Source organism: Acaromyces ingoldii (assembly GCF_003144295.1).
Source record: "Acaromyces ingoldii strain MCA 4198 unplaced genomic scaffold FA10scaffold_3, whole genome shotgun sequence".
Classification (NCBI taxonomy): Eukaryota; Fungi; Basidiomycota; class Exobasidiomycetes; order Exobasidiales; family Cryptobasidiaceae; genus Acaromyces; species Acaromyces ingoldii.
Window position 1 is genome coordinate 1,918,294 of NW_020290249.1, and position 20,154 is coordinate 1,938,447.

Consider the following 20,154-nt stretch of genomic DNA (forward strand, 5'->3'; position numbering starts at 1 on the left):
GTGGCCCATGCGCGCGCGCGACAGAAAAGCACGCGCATCGGCCGAGAAGGCGCAAGCTTGCTCCTCCTCAGGCTTTTGTTTCTGGGCAGGCCTTGCGCAAAGGGCGACAAGGTGCTGAAGATGTCGGTGCAAGAGCCAGGCTCGGGAGGAGAGGGTCCTGAAGCCTCGACGTCGTCGAGCCAAACAATTGGCGGTGAAAAGCCAAAGAAACAGGTCCAGGTCGTTGGCGCGCCCCCGCCGCTGCCCTTTGGCGGAAGAAAGGCAGAGGAGAGAGACGAGGACAGCGGAGATGACGACGAGGATGCGGAGGAGGATGAAGGGGAAGAGGATGAAAGAGACGAGGAAGACGGAGAGGAAGGACGGGAGGGAGCAGAGGCAAGGCAGAATGGGAGAGAAGAGGCCGAGGAGGAGGACCTTCTTGCCAATTTCCCAGAGGATGAAGACGTGAGTGCCTGCCTCGTTCTGTCACCAAGCCGTACCGCTGACGCCCACTATTGTCGCGACAGACTATCGACTTGACCCACCTCCGGCTTACTACCAAGGCACTTCGGAGACTTCCATGGTCGAAGTTCTCAAAGTCACTCGAGCGGCTATCGATGCGGCAGAATGAAATCTCAAAGATAACCGAGTATGACGTTGGCCAGCTGAATGCGCTCAAGGAGCTGGACCTGTATGACAATGGGCTTGAAAAGACGTATGGCGAGGTCCTCAAGGCCTGTTCAAATCTCGAGTGGGTGGTCTCTGTGGCCATGTCACGACCAAAAACTGACGCTCTTGTGGGCCCGCATCCAGGTCGCTCGACTACTCGTTCAATTCCATCCGTCACATCTCCCACCTAAACCACCTCGCCAACGTGCACACTCTCTACTTTGTTCAGAACAAGATCTCCCGCGTGAGGGCAGACGATTTGACTGGGCCTATTGGTGTCAACCTCCGCAGCCTCGAGCTGGGCGGCAACAAGCTAAGGGTGCGACTTGATCCTCTCGGTCCGTCAAAGCTTCTGCCTTTCGTGTCGCTAACCGGAGGACGTCTCCCTCCTAACTTTTTTGGCAGTCTCTCGAGCATATCGGTCATCTCACTAAACTAGAGGAGCTTTGGGTCGGCAAGAACAAAATCACCAAGTTAGAAGTGAGTCGTTCACGCCCCATCTGCAAAGTCGCTCAAGCCGCTGCTGATCCTCTTCAAAGAATCTCTCGTCGTTGAAATCGCTTCGAATTCTTTCGATACAGTCAAACCGGCTGACGAAGATTGAGGGACTGGAGGCGCTGACCAATCTCGAAGAGCTCTACCTCTCTCACAATGGCCTGCAGGCTCTTGAAGGCCTGGAGAGCAACGCCAGGCTGACGACGCTTGACGTGGGCGCCAACCGAATTGAGGAGATCAAGGGCGTAAGCCATCTGAGCGTACTCGAGGAATTCTGGGTATGTGCTGACAACCTCTTGGTCACCGTCACTTCGACCTGCCTGGACTTTTGAGCTGCAAAGCTGACCGAGAGGATTGGCTGATTGTCACCAGGCAAATGACAATGCAATCACAACGATTCAATCCATCGACGATCAACTTGGTCCGAACAAGTGTCCGAAGCTCAACACAGTCTACCTCGAGGGTAACCCGGTCCAGCGTAGCGAAGGAGCAGCCTATCGACGCAAGCTGATGCTGGCTCTTCCTCAGATTTCGCAAATTGATGCAACGTGAGTTCCCCTCGTCCCTCTTCCCTTTCGGCTTCCTTTGATTGTGTCTAACAACAACATCGGGCACAGCTTCGTAAAGCAGGCAATGTAGTGGCAGTAATACAATGCATTCATGCTTCATTCTTTCCTCGCCTTTTATTGACAAATGGCGTAAGAGCCTGGTCATGTCGCTGAATAGTAGTAGTACTCGTCGACCAGCGGGAGGTAGTCCTTGATGATGCCTCCGACGATTCCCAGCAATGGCCTGTTTTCCGTCGCGGTGGCGAGACCCTCGAGCTTGGGTCTTGTCCATCCCTCCCAGAGAGGGCCTCGGAGGAGGTACCACCAAAAGGCTCGATCGCGCTTCTCCCACTCCATCTTTTCCACCTCGCTGACTGGTCGCGACTCCCTTGGGCCGCCGGCACCAGTGCCCATGAGGCCGCCGACGAGCGACAGCAGCGGGTTCTCGCCCATGAGGAGCATCATCAGCGGATTGCTCGACATGCCACCGCCATTGCTGGATGGGCCAAGGCCAGAGGAGAGCGACCGGACGCGCAACACCCTCGCGAGGTACTCGAGGACGAAGGAGAGGACGAATGGCGCCTTGTGCTTGCGACCCCATCTTCTCAGCGCGAGGACTTGTGTGGCGTTTGCACTTGTCAGCAAAAAAATATCCCTTATCGTGCCATCCTGCCTGCCTTGCCATCTGGCCGGACAAGAGGGAAAAGAAGATGAAATCGACTCACTATAAAGCAGCGGCCTCAGGATCCAGACGAGCTCCGCAGCCTGGCCCATGGCGTTTCGTAGTGGACGTACGAGATCCTCTGGCTTCTTCACGTCGGTCGGTGTGAGCGTCCGGCTGAGCAGATACTCGTTGACCTGCTTTTCCGTCCACGAATCCACCAGCGTCTCGTCCGAGTCGGACCCAGAGGCCGAATCGACAGACGACGTCGGGTGCGACGAGAGCCGACGCGAGGGGTCAGAAGCCGCCGAGGCAAGCGGGTGCCGAGGATGTCTGCGCGTGGAAGAAGGCAGCGGCGGCGTGAGACTTCCCTGCTGCGACTTGGCCCGAAGCGACTGTAGAGTGGGCCTCGTGTAGCCTGTCCGCAATCCCGTCCAAGAATCAGCCATCGACTCTCCTCCTGCTGTCGACCCTACGGCAGTCGCTAGAGGCGAGCCCTCTAGACCGGCCTGTGCTGCAGCCTTTTCCATTGTCGCTCTCCGTTCTTCCTCGAGCATCGCAGGGTCCACTTCTCTCTCTGGAATCGGCGGTTGAATCGTCTGCCTCTTTCCTGTGATGTGGAGCAATGCCAACCGGAGCGCCACCTTGACCGACTCGATGCCAGCAACGACATCCCAGGCACGTTTCTGGCCCAGCTTGCGCCGCGCAACCATCTCGGCCAGCAGCTCCGTATAGCCGAGAATGACGAGGGCCCGGGCGAGAACATTGTAGGTTGGACTCGCGTCGGAAAAGTGATGCGTGTAGCGCGCGTGGGGGGAAGGCGTGTGCTGATGCCGCGTGTACGTCGCCGGTGGCGCAGGGTACGCAGACGACGAGGCGGATGCTAAAGACGAAGCCTGTGCTTCTTGCTGCTGCTGCAGAGCACGAGGGCTGGATCGATGACCGTTGAGCCCGCGAGGTACCGAATGTGGCGAGAGAAGTCGAACGAGAATAGAATCGTGGTACAGACCTAGCAGGTTCAATGCGGAGTAGACTGAAGAGAGCATCCGAAGACAGAGAGATCAGTGTCAGCGTTCGAGAGAATGTCTTGTAGCACACCGGACAACACTCACTCGCTTCTCCCGCTCTAAAAAGCCGTGGAATGAAGGTAAGAAAACGAAGGGGGGAGAGGTAGAGAGAGAGGAAGGGGGGGAGAGGGGGTTGGTTCGGGTGTGAGTTGATTGGATAGGCCTATACCACGGTGATGTTTCCCCACACTCACAGCTCGGAATCGGGAAAGCGGCCAGGAAGAAAGTAGGTGATGCTCCTCAGCGAGCTCTCAACAGCCGTGATCTGGCTCGCATTGTGAAGCAAGAAATTCTCGTAGGACCTGAGCATCTTTGCCGAAGAGCAAGTCCGGATGGCGTCCCAGATCTCGAACCTGCGGCAGCCGTTGGACGAGCTGGCAATGGTGATCCTGATCTAAGCACAACCACCGGCCCCAAAAGGCCGTCACGCCGGACGGCTCTTTTGAAAAACCACGTGGCATTTCACGGATGAGCTGCCTTCCTCGCTGGAGCATTTCGCGTCTCAGTCTCTTCACATCACCTATCTTTCGCTCAGTCACAGTGCTCCTTGTCGCACTCCAGCCCAGACTTCAGCGTTACAGACTCGACATCCATCGCTTCGAAGCTGCCGAGCAGGAAATTCTCTAGTTGCCGTCAACCCTCGGACAGCCACAACATATTCCTCCTCCGTCATCTCTCTACGCACCGCCACTGAGACCAGCCGTTCTCAAACCTATCTCCAAAAATGGTTAGCATCTCGTCTCGTTGTTATCTCTCCCCCTCCATTGCACCCAAGTCGCTCTACATTGGTCGAAGCGATGCGATGCGGTGCAGTGCGCGCAGGTAGCTACGAGACGACCTCGTGCTATCGTTACAGCATGCATCCTGCATTCGTGCAAAGCAGCGAAGGATCTGATCCGTCTGCGCGTGCGGCTTCTGCAAGTCATTGCTGTCGCCAGTAAGAGCGCCTCCAGTGAGAGCGTCTGATGGCTGCGCCGCCTTCCATCGCGATCATCGCATCCTTGGACTGCTTTGGTCGGTCCGTCACGATGAGAAGAGAAAGTCCCGGGACTTAAGGCACTGGGTCGCTCAACAGCCGTTCGCCATGTCTGCACACACGTGCGAACATGACCTTTCCCGTGGCATCTATTCGAAACAAGCGGCGATGTGCTGTGAGATGGCATAGCATCACCCAAGCTAGCGAGCTCTTCGCTGGGAGGCAAGAGCTATCCGCAGTTCATGGTTGCAATGGTAACGAACGGCCACGTCAGTCCCAGCCAACGCACCGTATCGCATCGCATCCGCTTCCCCTCTTCACCCTTTTCTTTCCACGCGCACGGTTCGACCCTCTGATGTGAAAAGACACGAGCTTTTACTTACCGAAGACCTTGCACCATCTCTCTCTTTCTCCCCCCTCCGCATCGCTTCACTTTCGCCTAGTCTATGAACCTCGACAAGCGTGAGTTTCCCGTCAATCCACCTAATCGGCATGGCACTATCTCACGCATTGCAACATGACAGCTCTTGATGAGATCATCAAGTCGAACCCCAAGCCCCGTCGAGGAGGCCGCGGAGGAGCTCGACGCGGTAGCAGCACTCGCCGTGCCAGTGGTGCTAAGGCGGCTGCTCTTGGAAGCAACGCCGCCCAGTCTGCCGCTCAAATTGCGGCGCAAAACCGTCAAAGGCCTCCCGTAGTCATCCCTGGACGTACCCCCGGCGGCAACTTTCCTGGAAAGATTATCGTCAGCAATCTTCCCCTCGACGTGAACGAGGCTCAGATCAAGGTGGGCCGACACGCCGTCAGTCCTTTTCCATCCAGACACTAATTCTCACATGACTGTGCGCCTTTTCAAGGACCTTTTCGCCTCCTCCATCGGTCCTCTTCGCAAGGTCACCATGAGCTACCGTGCCAACGGACAATCTACGGGCACATGCACCGTCGAATTTCAGCGGGGCCCTGACGCCGAAAAGGCGTACAAGCAGTACAACAACCGCGTCATTGACGGCAAGAACTCGATGCGCGTCGAAGTCGTTGTCGACCCGTCTCGTGCTGCCGCCATTGCTGCTGCTCAGCCGCGCGCCGCTGTTGCCGCTCCCGTTGCTGCAGCCGCAGCCGCTCGCAGGCAACGCGGTGGAGCTGCCGGTGGCCGTGGAGGCCGTGGCGCTCGTCGCGGAGGAGGTGCCGGCGGCAGTCGGGAGAAGAGGCCCAAGAAGAGCCTCGAGGATCTCGATGCTGAGATGGAGGGTGGGTAATTCGGTGTGTTTCGCAACGAAAATAGATCGTGCTGACATTCTTCACCTTGACCATCAGACTATGCCACGAAGGGAACGGATGCGGCTGCCACCTCTTGATTTGATTAGACGGCCAGCCTCCCTTGCCGTTTTTAATCAGTTGTTTCATCAGCTGTGGTTCTCTGTCAGGTTTCCTGTTGTGTTCTATTCTTTACTCTGCTCAAATCACTTCCAATCTTTGATCAAGGCCCGATCTTCAATCGTATGTCACTTTAGCTAAACAATGGTGTTGCGCAACGCGCAAGAAGCGGGTGAGAGGAAACAACTCGAAGACGAACAAAGTCGTCGTTGACGAGGGACGGCAAGGCGCCCCGAAGAGAAGCTAGCATTGAATGAATGGGAGCACCGACACGACGATGCATGTGTGCAAGAGTGTTGGACAAGAATAAAGGTATACAGAGCGATGTGCACAGGACAAAGAGATGATAGAAGCAAAATAGGGAAAAGAAAGAAGCGTTACATCCCTACCACACTACTGGATCTTTCCTTCCCTTCGCCAAGACAGACCCGAGGGATGAGGCACCCGGCTTCCTCAGGTGAGGTCCTTTTCGTGCGCAACAGGAGGTCTCGAAGATGCATCAAGTTGCTGCAGTTGCCGATGCTGCTGATGCTTTCTTTGCGCAATGTCCTTGATACGAGCTGCATCTGCCTCTGCCGACGCCTTGAGCATCTTTCCAAATGCATCCATCTCTGGCGAGACAGGCGTATTTGGTGCGTGGTCGGTGTACGGTGCCGTCAAATTCGTCGTCGAATCTTCTTTCGAGGCCGCCAGTGAGACCGAAGCTGTGTTAGAGTGATCCTTCTTACTTGCGAGCGCGAACGCAGCAGGTACCAAGGGATTTGTCAGATTGTTCGCCTCTGGGTTTGCACCGCCGCTGACGCCCAAGCCTGTGACGTCCAGGTTGACGTTGGACGAACTTGCATTTCGGTGAGACCGTAGACTGTGCGCTAATCGAGGGCTGGGCGGAAGAGAGGAAGGCGGCGCTGTGCTCAGGCTCGACGTGAGGAACTCAGATGTTGTCGAGGGCGTCAGAACCATCGTGTCAGTCTGAATGGCCAGCATCTTTGTCGCCCTTTGCGCCGCCTCAAGCGAGTCACCTGCCGGTGAGAGCACTTCGACTGCCTCTTCATCGCATCCGTTCTGATATGTCCCTGCTGGAGTAACAGATTGGTGATGGTAGAGATGCTGGGATGGTGACGTTGCCGCGGTCACAGGCTGACGCTGATGATTGGCCGGCTTCGTTCTGCGAAAAACGGACAGCAATCTTGGTGACTTTGTCGATTCAGTAAAGGAAGACGAAGAAGACGCGGGGCCTCCGTTTGTAAGCATGGGTGATATGATGGGCGAGCGATCTCGATCGAGGGCAAATGATGTCCTGCCTGGGCTCGGACGCCCTTGGCCCGGGGTAGAGGTCGTCCAAACCTTTGCGTCGCTGGCTTTGCTGCTGCTCATTGCCGTCGTCGGTGTCTGTGGACTGGAGTTGTAGGCATTGCTGACAGATAGCCATTCATCTTGATCGAAGGCGGAAAGTGGGGCTCTACTTCTCGGTGGACTGTTGAGGTCCAGACTCGGAGGTGGTGCAGCGCGTCTTACAGCTTTCGGATTGTCCACAGCGTCCTGGAGCTGCCGAAGAGAGAAGGAATTTCGCTTTGTCCCGTCGAGCGACTGCGCGTGGCGCAACGGTTGCCGATGGCCCCGATCGAGCAGGTTTAGAGCTGCCGGGCTCTGTCCATCGATACTAGGTCGAATAAGCTCGACGCGCATTGGCATGTCATTGGTAGCGTCTGGGAGAGGAATTCCGTCATCATCTGGCTCCCGAACTTGCCCTTCTAGACGACGCTGCTGCTTCTCGACGAGGCGCTCTTCCTCTGCTGCCTCCGAGCCAACAAAGCTGGCAACCTCATCTGCCTCGTGGGTGGCGTTGGTAAGGAGCGCTGGACTCAGCGTCTTGCGGATTGTATGCTCCGCTCGTCCACTTGTTTGTTCGTCGTCATCGGCTACTGGCATCGACGGCGGCAATGGCGACTTCCCAAATAGTCGACGGGCGCCTGCCCGTCGCACAGCCTTATCTCGTTGCGGAGAATCTGGATTCTCCCCTGGTCTCACGGCAGGCACCGAAGTAAGGCTGAGCCCGACAGCCTCTGAGAGAAGGTTGCGCTTCCAACCGTCATCGGCCCGCGCCTTTTCTTGCACCTTTTCTTGGGTGAGGCTCGGCCTCGTCGGCATCATTTCCACATCAGGAGATGCAGTCTTCCTTCCGCCCTCCTGCAAGTGCTTTTTCGAGGTCAAGGAAACGACGCGAGAGCGCCAAGTGCCCGGACCCGGACCCGTCGAGGAGGAGGTCGAAGGTAAAGAATCTATACCGAGACCTATCGGAGTCGATGTGCTTGTGCTGAAATCCGCCGATGTATCTGCCACGTAGCCCATGCTGCTGCTATGGTCTTGAGGCGTAGCAGGAGCGCTACCATGCGTTGTGGCTGAGCTTGACGCCTGGTGCTTTCGGCTACGGCTCTGTACACGGTCCCTTCGTACCTTGCCCAGCATACTCGTCAAAGAGCGGCCACCTGAGCGGCCGAAAGATCGCGCACCTGTCGATGTTGTATCCGAATCCTGAGCGGGCGTCTGGGGAAAAATCTGCTGCGGAATCGTGGCGCCATCACTTGATGATGGCGGCGTCGCTGCGCTGGTAGCAGACAATTTTCCTTTGCTCGCTCTCCCTTGCTCTGCCCACGGTTCGGCGGGAGCAAGTATGGGCGGAGAAGGGGCCACAGATGCATCCGTCAGGCTCCTGGAGCTTCTCGAGGGTACCAAGCGATTCCTTGACGACGCAGACTGGCCGACGAGGTCTGTGCTGGGCAAAGGCACTCCTCGATCCGGATGGCCTGTTGCAGAGCTCGATTTTGGAAAAGTGGGAGGGATATAGTAGGTGTTGGCGTCAAAAAGCTGCCGCCTGCCCTCCTCGGTCTCCGTCGCCTTGTTGTTGAGGCTCGTCAATGACGTTGCTCGCGCGATGCTCGTCGGCGCCTGATGTAAAAGGCCATTCATGTTCTCGGAAGCGACGCTGGGAGCCTCTGGACGCTTAGCTTCGTCACCAGCGGCGATCGAGGAGGGTTGAGTCTGGCTCTGATCTCCTTCTCCCTCTTTCTCGCCCCAGATCAACGCTCGCGCCGCCCGCGAACGCATTTTCCTTGTACCGACTGTTACATTCGTCTCTCGCGATTCCGGTTTTGGTGGTGTCGCCAACACTTCCTCATCTGCCGATGACGAGGCAGAATCCACGTCGACTTGGCCAGACTGCATTCCCACAGACGGGAGAGGCTGCCCCTTGGCCTCCTCGACTGCCAGCATGCGCGCTGCCCGGGCGGCATTGAGAGAATCGAGGCTCTTCCGTTTAACACTTTTCTTCCTTGACCGGCTCGAAGTGACCGTGCCCTTGCCCTTTCTATCTTCGTCGGTGTCGCCCTCGTCCCCCTCATCGCTTTTCGCATCGAAAAAGTCCTCGCCATCCTCCGACTTTTCTCCAGGTCCTCCCTCGGCTTCTCCCTTCCCCCTTTGTCCATCTTTCTCCGGCGTCTCCACGATCGTTTTCCCCTCCTTGATTTCCTCGCCTCTCGCCACATTTGCATCGACAGAGGCGCAGTACAATGCTGTGGACTTGCCTTCGAGCTCGTTTGCTGAAATCTCCGTCTCTTGGGCGTCCTCGATGTTGCTGAGCGGTCTTCGCTGCGTGGTAGAGGCACGTGCTTGATGCTGCTGCACTGCTAGACCGGCATTCCTCAAAATCGAAGGCTTGCCCGAAGGGACCGACGAGATATCGATGCTATTCCTTGCCAGTCTGGCAACATCTTGCTCTTGGCCGCTCGCGATCCGATCGCTGTGAGTAAAGGGGACCATGCTGCTGCCCTCTTTGTTACTTCGTCCCTTGCCCCGAAATGGCGAGACAAAGAGGTCGAGACCTTTCCGCATCACACCGAGCCCTTCATTGCTGGGTCTACGCTTGTGCAATCCATCATTGGGAAGGTAAAAGTCGACTGACTTTCCCGCCGTTGAGTCCACCGAGAAAGAAGAGCGCGTCGTTGCCGCACCCGCAGCTGGTGCGGTAGAGGAGAATCGGGGACCGAGGAGAGGTGAAGCATTGACGGAAGTTGGAGTTCCCAACGATCTCGCGCCTTTGTAACTGCCGCTGCCCGGGGACTTTGGGTGAGCTGGAAAAGGCGATGCCGCGGGGGAGTCGGAAGAAGAAGAGGCGGTACCCGACGTAGGCGCAGTGGCCGCGCTTGGAGACGGGGCTGTCATGGGAAACGAAGTCGACATAGGAGAAGAGGCCGACAGGTGAGACTGAGCGCTGTGAAAGGCCGATGATTGGTGCGCATTCGTCGACGAGGATTGAGTACGCGAGTGAGAGCCAAGAAAGGAAGAAGCAGCAGGCGACGGCATCGACGCCGTGGTTGGGCTCCACGAGGCTTCCTGGGCATATGCTGAGCTAGAGACTCGTGGCGGGGGGATAGGAGGGGGCGCCGCTCTCGCCTTTCCCTTCTTCTCGCTGCTCGTCTTTTTCTTCTTCTTCCTCATCGTCTTGTCAGTTGGCGTTGTTGTCCCATCTTCCATTGTTGATGGCTTTCTTGTGCCTTCCTCTTCGTCCCCCATCTTGACCTCCACCGCTGTTGCATTCTCTTCTCTCTTCTTTCCTCCTTCTCCTCCCCCTCCCCCTCCCCCTCCTCCTCCTCCTCCTCCTTTGGCTCCCTGCTTCTCACGGCTCAGCGGGGAGTTCGCCCCAGATTCCAATGGCCCAGCAGTGATGCTGTTGAGATGTCCTCGTGTCCGCCCGTTGCGACGTACAGAAGCCAAGTCTGCGCTTCTATCGCCCCTATTCTCCGTCCTTGATTCCAGTGTGCTGGCCCTCGGCCTCACGCTTGCATGAGACGCGGTCGTAGAGGTGCCACTTGGTCCTGCCTCTGTCGACGCAGAGACATCTGGTGCCTTGGTCCTCCGCGGCAGGCTGCCCCCGTACCGCTCTACCCAGGCCGCATGGTTGGGATGGCTGGGGTTGGCAGCTTGTACTACGGCATCGAATGCGTCCGCCCCTTTGTCTTTCCTCGCCAACGACGATTGGGGACCTGATGGTGGGGTAGACAAGTCCTGACCCGCGTGCGACGAGGGAGCTGCAGCGGCGGTCGTCGTCGTCGTCATTTTGCTCTACTTGAGGCCGCCCGCGTTGGTCTGCATCGGTAGCGTGCCAGTCAGATGGGCTGACCAGCTCTGTGCGTGGGTTGTGTTTTGCGTTTGCACGCCGTCCAAATCCCCGCCTCTCAGCCCGCCCAGAGAGGGTGGAGCCAGGGCCAGCGGTGTCTAGATGCGCCGCGTCGTGAACCGAGCCTGCGGGGGCGAGGAGCCAAACGGAACGAGTGAAGGCGGAAGGGGTGATCGACGTGGGTGCGATCGATGGAAGCCACAACTACCTCGTCGACCACCTGAGCCGTCAATCCAGCTGACTAGTCTGGGGGAGGAACCTCTCTCCCTCTTCCAAGCACAAAACGCGCAGCTACGCTGGACACGGGCCTACCTACCTCATGGGTTTTTTTTTTGTTTCTTTTTAGTTTAGTCATTTTCTTTTTGGTCAGCTCGGCCCCCTTTAGCGTTTCCAGTCAACAACTTCTGCCTGAGACAACAAGACAAACTACTGCAACAGCACTAAACATACAGCTCTCTCTATATCTCCTCGCTCACAAACCCATCACAGCGCAGCGGCTAGAGCCTAGGCTACACTGTCACTTGGCACATTGACATGCAGCCCCTAGCCTCTTCCGCCCCTACCTTCGTTCCTTGGAAAGAGCGGATGTCTTCTTTCAGGCTCGATATTAAAAAAGGTCACCACCGTACAGCGCGGCATCCCTAATGAGCCGGGCGGCGTCGCGTTGTGTGTGCATTAATGACACGACCAGCTTGGCCTGCAGCATAGCCTACTTGCCTTCCTACTGCCCGTCTTTTGCCCCAGAGGGCTTTAGAGGGCGTCTTTTATTTTGTCTGTACTTTTATCGGCAGCAGTTGTCCCGTCTCGCGAGCCACGGCGACGAGGACGGGACGACGGGTCCCATTGTTCCGCTTCCCGAAATTAGGAAAGAAAGCTTGTAAAAATTTTGTAAGCCTCCTGTAACCTGCCAAAAAGTGCGTGAGAAGGCAAATGTCCTGTCCCAAAGAGAAAAGTAGTGAGACCGAAAGAAAGCCCTTTGTGTGAAATGGTGGTAAGAAAGAATTGTATGCTATCAAAGCTGATCTAGTCGATGATGTGGGCTTTCCAGACCACCGGTGCAATTTTCTTCCTCTTGAAGAAAGCAAGGCTGGACTAGGTACTCTAAGTTGTGTGCCACGGTCAGGGTGGCCCCTCCCCTCTTCTCTCAAATGCGCACAATCAGCTTAAGATCGGATCCAAGCGTATGGTTTGCTCGTGATGCAAGCGCTCGTGCGCGCTCGTCAGCAGGACGGGGATCGTTCCTCTAATCTGATAAAGGTCTAGCCGCCGATGTTCTCCAAAAGCGAAGAAATCCACTGACGTACGAGCTCAACCGACGACACGCAAATGACCGCTGCTTCAAGCCTCTCTTCTTCTCCCGCTCATCGTTCCATCTAAGGAAGCAGGGCGAGCGTCATTCAAGCTCCCGCCAGCTCCGGTCAGAGCTAGGCTTGCCGTGATTCCTTCGCCATGAGATCGTCTATGGATACAGCCGTCAGTCACATCGGCCGAGCGCGAGACCAAAAAGGTGCTTTCCCGAATTTATTTATTTTTGATCCCTCAGCAAAGCTCTAAATCGCGGGTGTGCGCGCGCCGATACATACACGCACGCTCTTCCTTTTGGCTGCTGAGCACCTTCTCTTTCCATCGCACAGCTTTCTCGCACGGGGCCACGAGAAGGACAGCCGACGGTCCGCATAAGGTGGCACAATGGGTGTGCAGGGCCTATGGCATCTCATCCAGCCTTGTGCACGGCCTACCAAGTGAGTTGGTGCGGAAGGCGATGCTGGCAAGCAAGGGGCATAGACTCAGTCTTACCACGCCAGGCTCGAATCGCTCGAGGGCAAGCGTCTGGCTATCGACTCGTCCATCTGGCTCTACCACTTCCAGATGGCCATGCGCGACAAGGAGGGGCGGACGCTGTCCAATGCACACATTCTCGGCTTTCTCTGGCGGATTCTCAAGCTGATCCACTATGGGATCCGACCCATTTTTGTCTTTGACGGCGGCGCCCCGGTCATGAAGAGGCAGACACTCGTCAATCGCCGCACGAGGAGGCAAGGGGCAAAGGACGACCATCGCAAGATTGCAGAGCGACTGCTCAATGCAAGGATGCGTGAGGCTGCCGTCGTACACGTCTCGGGCGGTGGTGGGGCCAAGGGCAAGGAGAGACGAACAGGGTCTGGCGTCGACGAGGGGGCGACAGAAAGCCAGGGCGGCCATGGCCTGGGAGCAGACACTGTCTACTTTGACGATCTCGCTGCTCAGACAGGAGCTGCCCCAAGCGACGGTCGTGGTCAGACAGACGCCGATCAGGGGCGAGGCCGTGGCGATGGTGACGATGAAAACGGTCTGGATGAGCCGAGAGACTCGCCGGCGACGGAAGCCGCAAAGAGCAGAAACAAGCGGAATGACTTCCATAAAGATCCCTATGCGCTCCCAGCCTTGGAGCAGGACATTTCTTCACTGACGGCCGACAGCAGCAACGCCTCGACGCGGGGCAAGGGCAGGAACAGGAGGCAGGACATCCGCTTCGCCACCGAAGGAGAGCTCCGCGCCCTGCTGTCTTCCATTGGACCCACGGACCTCGACATGGATTCCGAGTTTTTCCGCTCGCTTCCTCCCGAGCTCCAGTATGAGCTGGTGGGCGACCTGCGTGCGGCCTCACGCGGCACCTCGTACAAGCGCCTTCAGACCATGCTCGCCCAGTCGCCCACGCCCATCGATTTTTCAAAAGCACAGATTGCCGGCCTCAAGACGCGCAACGAGCTCACCCAAAAGGTGCTCGAGGTCACCGACGAGATTGGCGATGCCCATATCAAGGTGCCCATCCGCGTTGCAGGCGCACGCAACAAAGAGTATGTCCTTGTCAAGAACAAGGGCAAGGAAGGCGGCTTCTCCTTGGGCGTCGTGGATCAGGGTGCATCCAAGGAAAAGGCAATCGTGGTCGACGAAGATGACACGGCGTCATTCAAGAGCAGCACCGACGACGAAGGTGCGACGGCAAAATTGACGGACTCGGACGCCGACATGGAAGACGTGCCCATCGACGTCTCTATAGCTGTTCCCAGCGTTGCAGCCGACCCAGTGCCGGCCTCCACGGCTGCTGCGCTGGCACAAGCAAACCCAAACGATCCAGCAGCGCGCAAGGAAGTGGCTCGGGAGTTGCTCCAACGCCGTGCCCAAGAGCTAGCAAGGGAAAAGCGACGGGAGCAAGGCGTCGAAGACGAACGGGAGAAAATGGAAGACCAGCTGCGAAAGTCGAGGGAGGCAGCGGTTCTCTCCAGACGTTCGAGGGGCGTTGTCGCTGGTTCGTGGGAGGCAAGGGACCTCTTTCGGCCCGAAAACATTGACATGGACGCCGACGACGAGAGCGAAGACGAGGCAAGCGAAGACTGGCAAGAAATTTACGATGGCCACCGCAGCCGCCAAGACAAGATGCTCGAAGAAGATGAAGCTCAAGATCTGGCAATGGCTCTCAGAGAGTCCGTCGCGAGCACCAAGACGAGAGAGGAGGAGGTTGTGACGGTTTCAGAAACCTCTCTCGAAGGCGGCACCGACGAAGAAGACATGGACGAAGTACCTACACATGCTTTCGAAGCTCACGACTATAGCTCTTTCTACGCCAGCGTGCCGGAGACGTCAAACAGCAGGACAGTGACGGCAGAGCACGATCGCGTGGCTGGTGTCAGAGGGCAAGCTTGGCCGACTTTAGCAAAAGGCAATGGGGCCAGGGATGGTCCAAGAAACGGAGACCACCTGAGTCTGAACAGCTCAAGTAGCAGAAGAGATGTGACGCCGGATCGAGGCACTGCAGGAGGACCGGCGCTCAGCTTTCGACTCTCAGACAGGCCGGGCTATCCGGAACGGCTGAACTCCAAACTCCTGGTCAAGCGGCGATGGGACGAGGAAGCAGACGAGGAAGAGGACGAAGAGGAGCAAGCCTCTCAGCCCCAGCAGATGGTGTCTTTGTCCAGGAAGGATAGCGGGGCCGGGTATGCCACGAAGGAAGTCGCAACCCCAGTCGACCTGTCTGAGAGCGCGGATGAGGCAGTCGCCACCGTGCCACAGCTGTCAACAAGTTCAGTGACAGTTTCGGCTCAGCGAGATGCAGTTAGGGCTGAATCGACTTTGCAATCCACACGCGACCAGGGCGAGGAGGCTGACGGCCCTTCGGCGGCTGCCACTGAACAGTCACCTGAGATTGAGGTCAACGTCGTCGATTTCGCGATGCCGAGCTCACGCCGATTATCCATAGCACGAAGGTCGAAAGCGAAAGCTGTCGACAACCGAGACGATGCGCGCGTCCCTGAACTAGACAATAGCCATTCCTCGGGTGTCTCTGTGGGTATCTTTGTGGAAGAGGGTGTAAAAAGAGAACCCGTGCAAAAGACGGACGAAGATTCGGAACCAGCGATGCCTACGGAGGTAGAGAAGAACGGTAGAGACAGGCAAGAAGACGTTGAAAAGGCTCCCAGCGTCGTCAAGGGCGACTCGAGCGGCCTGGTGGTAGACCTGCCCCATTCGCACGGCACCAAGGAGGAACCAGAAGAAGAGCCGCAATTCGACAATTTGCCCGCTATGATGGACGAAGTAGTAGACGAGAGGCCATTGCCTTCCCTCAACACTGCGGTCGAGGAAGAAGACGACGATGAGGGTACGCCAATCGAGTGGTCCCCTTCTCCGTCGCCAGGAGAGCCTCGGGCTCCGATGCTGGGGGCCGATGGCTTCCCACTGCCCAGCGCCGAGGAGCTAGAAGCCCTGGAAGCCGATGACGAAGCCGAGCTCGGACAGATGCAGGGCGATCAGGACGAATTTGTCTCGTTCCTCTCTCGTGCAAAAGGCCAAGGCCTCCATCAGATCCAACAAGAGGTACAGGAAGAGGTTGACAAGCTGCGCAGCGAGCATGCGACGACGAGAAGGACAGAGGGTGATGTTACGCAGCAAATGGCACGTGAGATCCAGCTCATGCTCCGTCTCTTTGGCCTGCCTTACATCACGGCGCCCATGGAAGCGGAAGCCCAGTGCGCCGAGCTCGTCGCCCTCAGATTGGCCGATGGAGTCATCACTGATGACTCCGACGTCTTTCTCTTTGGCGGCACCTTTGTCTACAAGAACATGTTTAACAACAAAAAGTATGTTGAATGCTTTAAGCTGTCGGATCTGCAGCACGACCTCGGCATGGACCGCACCAAGCTCGTGCAGCTTGCCTACCTCCTCGGCAGTGACTACACCGAAGGACTCGCAGGTGTCGGACCGGTCCTTGCAATGGAGATTCTTTCCATCTTCAAGGGCGACGATGCCCTCGTCAACTTCCGCCAGTGGTGGCTCAAGGTGCAGCAGGGCAAGGACTCCCACGTTGACGATACAAGGGGCCTGACGATGCGCCGCATCAAGAAGTCGCTTCGAAACAAAGTGACGCTCGATGCCAATTGGCCTGACCCCAAGGTGTTAGATGCCTACTATGAGCCTCAGGTCGATGTCAGCCGAGAGGCGTTTCAGTGGGGCTTACCTGACCTCGACTCGCTGCGGAGCTTCTTCCTTGAGTATCTCCGGTGGCCCAGCGATCGGACGGACCACTACCTGTTGCCAGCCATCGAGGCACAAAATCGAAGAAGCCGAGCGAGGGGCAATCAGTCGACGCTCGACCGCGGAAATTTCTTCGATCTGACGGCAGGTGCCGGCGTATATGCGGGCCGGCAGAGGCCAACATACGGCAGCGAGCGGTTGCAGCAGGTCGTCAACAATTTTCGGGCGAGCAACAGGACCGGAGCTGCGAAACCTAGACAAACGCCGCAGAGGCAGAGACGGGCTGAAGTGGGAAATGTAGATGGACTAGAGGAGCCGCATGAACCGCAAGAGGGAGAAGACCAGTTTGGCGAGAAGGCGCTGAAGGAGGACGCAGAGCAGTGGGCAGGTGGCGATGTTCCCGAGGAGCTGTTGGGAAAGGAGATGGGGAAGAGATCTCGTCCAATCGTAAGGAGAGGAGAGGGTGGAGGAGAAAGGGAAGGTACAGAGAGAGGCAAGGACGTCGAGGAGTTTGAAGGTGAAAGAGGCGAGAAGACAGATACGGGAAAGGGGCACGATAAGGGTGGGCGTGGCATGGCAGCAAAGAAGGCTAAAAGAAAGACGTCGAGCAAGGAGGATGTTGCGCCCAAAAAGAGGACTAGAAGACCCAAGAATCCCATTGCACGAGGCGGCACCTCCATCAGAACTGGCCGCAATATGTCGTTGGACGACGTGGCTTCGTTGCCTCCCAGCCGCGGTCAGAGCATCACAGCCGGTCTGGTTCCACAAAGGGCCTCAGCAGCAAGGGCGAGGCAACTGATCAACATCGAGCCGATCAGTGACAACAACGAAGACGGCTTCAGCAGCAGCGCAGAAGAATATCGATAATCCAACAATCTTTGTACTGTACACAAGGCTCTCCTCTTTCGAACACTTCTGTAGCACCATCCAGTCTCCAGCATGCAATTTCACACTGTCTCAACAAGTGATGTAATTGATTTACTCTGCTTCACTCGTCGTCCTCTTCTGCTTCGTCTTCTTCTCCGTCTTCGCCTCCATCAAATGCGCCTTCCTTTGCTGCCTGCAAGGGGTGATAAGTACAAAGGTAGTGATCAGCAGCAGATTGGCTGAGCGTCGACATTGTTCCGACTCACAGCAACAAGCTCGCTACCTAGCTCAGTCGCAAGACCCTCACGAGGGTACGTTCTCGGGTTTGCAGGTCTGCCGGGGAAGGAGAGGTAGATTACGGCGGCAAAGGCACCGAAGCCGCCCGCAGCTGTAAGGATTTGCAAAAGGGCCGAGAAGGCTGGCGTCTTGTGGACATCGGGTGCCCAGACGCCGAGGACGTCATCTTGCTCGTGAAGCTGTCGCAAAGATCGGAGCGAACTTTTTAGAGAGGCGAAGCAGCAAGAGTAGGGGTCCATTAGACTTACTGTTTCGCCAAAATTACGCTTCTCTTGAGGGTCCCACCATCGGGGGTCGTAGCGCCGCGTCTGTAGGTTGATGGGAGGGAGGTCCGGGTAGTCGCCAAGTTGAGGGTCTTTCGCATCGGTCGAAGAGGCTCGAGCTACGGCCGACGTTGACAGACTGGCGGTGCGCACCACCGATGAGCTGTAGGTGGCACGCAGGCTGCAAGTGCTAACTCGAGCGGTGCGCGCGAGATAGCCGGCCATTGTTGAGGAAGAGAGATTGAGAGGAGCATCTTCTCTGGTCAGATTGACTTGAGGAGTGAGCTTGAGCCACGTGGCTTCGGCTAGTCGCGCGGTCGGTCGTCATGTTTCCCGGCGTTGCCTCTGGCTGCGAAAGTGAGATGACAGAGCGCAGACACCACCATCTCCGTCATTAGCACCCTACGAAACCTTTCATCGCCCGATACATTTGACAAAAGACGGCCGCATTGTTGCGATCTCAACATCTCAGCGACTCCTGGCCGAAAGCGCGATAGACTTGAACGGACAGCACATTTCTTCCATTAGCAAGCAGGGGGCACCAGCCGCGCGTTTGTTTTTTTCCCCATTGAAGGCTGCACTCGTCTGATCGCGCCACATCGCCCTTTCGATAGCGACGGCTGCAGACAAGAAGATATTGAAGATGGTCGACATCTCGGAACAGGACCAGTGGATTTCACACTTGAGCGATTGCAAACAACTGGCTGAAAATGACATAAAACGGCTTTGCGACAAGGTAAAGGGATCATGATACGCAGAAAATTGGGGAACATAGATTGACATATAGGATGTCTCTCTCTAGGCACGAGAGATCCTCTTGGATGAGTCCAACGTGCAGCCGGTCCGATGCCCAGTGACAGTGTGCGGAGACATTCACGGACAATTTGTATGTCATCGCAACGACCACCTTCCTCTGTCCTTGACTGCTGATGCCGGGCCCCTTTTCAAAAGCACGACCTTTCGGAGCTGTTTCGAATCGGCGGCAATTCGCCAGACACCAATTATCTCTTCATGGGCGACTACGTTGATAGAGGATACTACTCTGTCGAGACGGTCACGCTCCTCGTCGCCCTAAAAGTCCGCTACCGCGATCGTGTCACGATCCTTCGTGGAAACCATGAGAGCCGACAAATCACGCAGGTGTACGGCTTCTACGATGAATGCCTGCGAAAGTACGGCAATGCCAACGTGTGGAAGTACTTCACCGACCTCTTCGACTACCTCCCCCTAACGGCCCTCATTGATGATCAGGTGAGCATGCTCTTTGATGTACAGTCTCCACTCCCCTGACTTTGTCGGTGTTAGATCTTCTGCCTTCACGGTGGCCTGTCGCCTTCCATCGATACCCTGGACCACATTCGGTCTATTGATCGCATCCAAGAAGTCCCTCACGAAGGTCCCATGTGCGACCTGCTCTGGTCAGATCCAGATGATCGCTGTGGGTGGGGCATCAGTCCGCGAGGCGCTGGTTACACCTTTGGCCAAGACATTTCCGAAGCCTTCAACCACAACAATGGCCTGACACTCGTCGCTCGAGCGCATCAGGTGAGTGTTTTGTCAAGTCAGACAGCATTGCTTGGAGCATACTGACTCTTGCTGCTAAACAGCTCGTCATGGATGGCTTCAATTGGTCACAAGAGCGAAACGTCGTCACCATTTTCAGTGCGCCGAATTACTGCTATCGGTGTGGTAACCAAGCGGCCATCATGGAGATTGATGAGAACCTCAAGTACACCTTGTGAGTGTCTCGTGTCTGCAGTGTTCCACTCCCATCTGAAGCTCACAGCGATTTCTCTGCAGCCTCCAATTCGACCCAGCACCTAGAGCCGGCGAACCACTGGTCTCGAGAAGGGTTCCAGACTACTTCTTGTGATCCATGAAAGGGCAAAGAAAAGCAAAAGAAGCTCATCTAGGCACCTGTTTGTGCAGGCATCCTATGGCGGTTCTCTTTTTTAGCTCTTTGAACCCCTCCTTCCCCCCCTCCTGTTCATGACTCGTTCTTTCTCCTTTTGTCTTTTCTTCTCACTTCTGTCGTCCGCCAGATTCTCCTAGATCGTAACACATGGGTTAGCTATAATCTTCGTGTGGTGGTTGCGTTATCGCTTCGAAGAATTGAGCTTGATCGACATCTGGCTAAAAGTACATGCTAGGGTGGTGTCGGTGTGTGTGGGCGTGTCCTGGAATAGGCACATCAATTGGCTGCAGCTGATGACCTTTTTTCGTGAACTGCGAGGAAGATCAAGTTAGTCGAGCGCTTCCACACCTTTTCGTATCCAA

The 20,154-nt window shown here is 56.6% G+C and overlaps 7 protein-coding genes across 7 annotated transcripts; 4 read left to right on the forward strand and 3 right to left on the reverse strand.

The window, feature by feature from the left end:
• Positions 1-120: 120 nt before the first annotated feature.
• Positions 121-1,782, forward strand: FA10DRAFT_279673 (L domain-like protein; the record flags this gene model as incomplete). The annotated part of the gene is made up of 7 exons (XM_025523558.1): positions 121-444; positions 507-730; positions 793-967; positions 1,054-1,128; positions 1,188-1,421; positions 1,516-1,691; positions 1,761-1,782. 7 exons carry the CDS (start codon positions 121-123, stop codon positions 1,780-1,782), a joined length of 1,230 nt encoding a protein of 409 aa, XP_025377779.1.
• Positions 1,782-3,809, reverse strand: FA10DRAFT_279674 (peroxisome membrane protein). The gene is made up of 4 exons (XM_025523559.1): positions 3,614-3,809; positions 3,465-3,478; positions 2,417-3,385; positions 1,782-2,308 (listed from the first exon to the last, which is right to left on the reverse strand). The coding sequence occupies exons 1-4, from the start codon at positions 3,727-3,729 to the stop codon at positions 1,854-1,856; spliced, it is 1,554 nt and encodes a 517-aa protein (XP_025377780.1). The 5' UTR covers positions 3,730-3,809; the 3' UTR covers positions 1,782-1,853.
• Positions 3,810-4,841: 1,032 nt separating this feature from the next.
• FA10DRAFT_286282 (hypothetical protein) lies at positions 4,842-5,750 on the forward strand (the record flags this gene model as incomplete). Its single annotated transcript, XM_025524063.1, has 4 exons — positions 4,842-4,857; positions 4,920-5,182; positions 5,253-5,643; positions 5,710-5,750. The coding sequence occupies 4 exons, from the start codon at positions 4,842-4,844 to the stop codon at positions 5,748-5,750; spliced, it is 711 nt and encodes a 236-aa protein (XP_025377781.1).
• A 472-nt stretch (positions 5,751-6,222) lies between these two features.
• On the reverse strand, positions 6,223-10,881 carry FA10DRAFT_279676 (hypothetical protein; the record flags this gene model as incomplete). Its single annotated transcript, XM_025523560.1, has 1 exon — positions 6,223-10,881. The coding sequence occupies one exon, from the start codon at positions 10,879-10,881 to the stop codon at positions 6,223-6,225; it is 4,659 nt and encodes a 1,552-aa protein (XP_025377782.1).
• Positions 10,882-12,516: 1,635 nt separating this feature from the next.
• FA10DRAFT_275237 (PIN domain-like protein) lies at positions 12,517-17,317 on the forward strand (the record flags this gene model as incomplete). The annotated part of the gene is made up of 7 exons (XM_025523257.1): positions 12,517-12,684; positions 12,748-14,197; positions 14,243-14,699; positions 14,739-15,034; positions 15,074-15,269; positions 15,300-16,647; positions 16,687-17,317. Exons 1-7 carry the CDS (start codon positions 12,632-12,634, stop codon positions 17,315-17,317), a joined length of 4,431 nt encoding a protein of 1,476 aa, XP_025377783.1. The 5' UTR covers positions 12,517-12,631.
• FA10DRAFT_267033 (hypothetical protein) lies at positions 17,295-18,416 on the reverse strand. The gene is made up of 3 exons (XM_025521756.1): positions 17,863-18,416; positions 17,584-17,793; positions 17,295-17,510 (listed from the first exon to the last, which is right to left on the reverse strand). The coding sequence occupies exons 1-3, from the start codon at positions 18,100-18,102 to the stop codon at positions 17,439-17,441; spliced, it is 522 nt and encodes a 173-aa protein (XP_025377784.1). The 5' UTR covers positions 18,103-18,416; the 3' UTR covers positions 17,295-17,438.
• On the forward strand, positions 18,227-19,973 carry FA10DRAFT_267034 (protein phosphatase 2A). The gene is made up of 6 exons (XM_025521757.1): positions 18,227-18,613; positions 18,680-18,763; positions 18,829-19,128; positions 19,183-19,422; positions 19,485-19,615; positions 19,678-19,973. The coding sequence occupies exons 1-6, from the start codon at positions 18,521-18,523 to the stop codon at positions 19,748-19,750; spliced, it is 921 nt and encodes a 306-aa protein (XP_025377785.1). The 5' UTR covers positions 18,227-18,520; the 3' UTR covers positions 19,751-19,973.
• Positions 19,974-20,154: the final 181 nt, after the last annotated feature.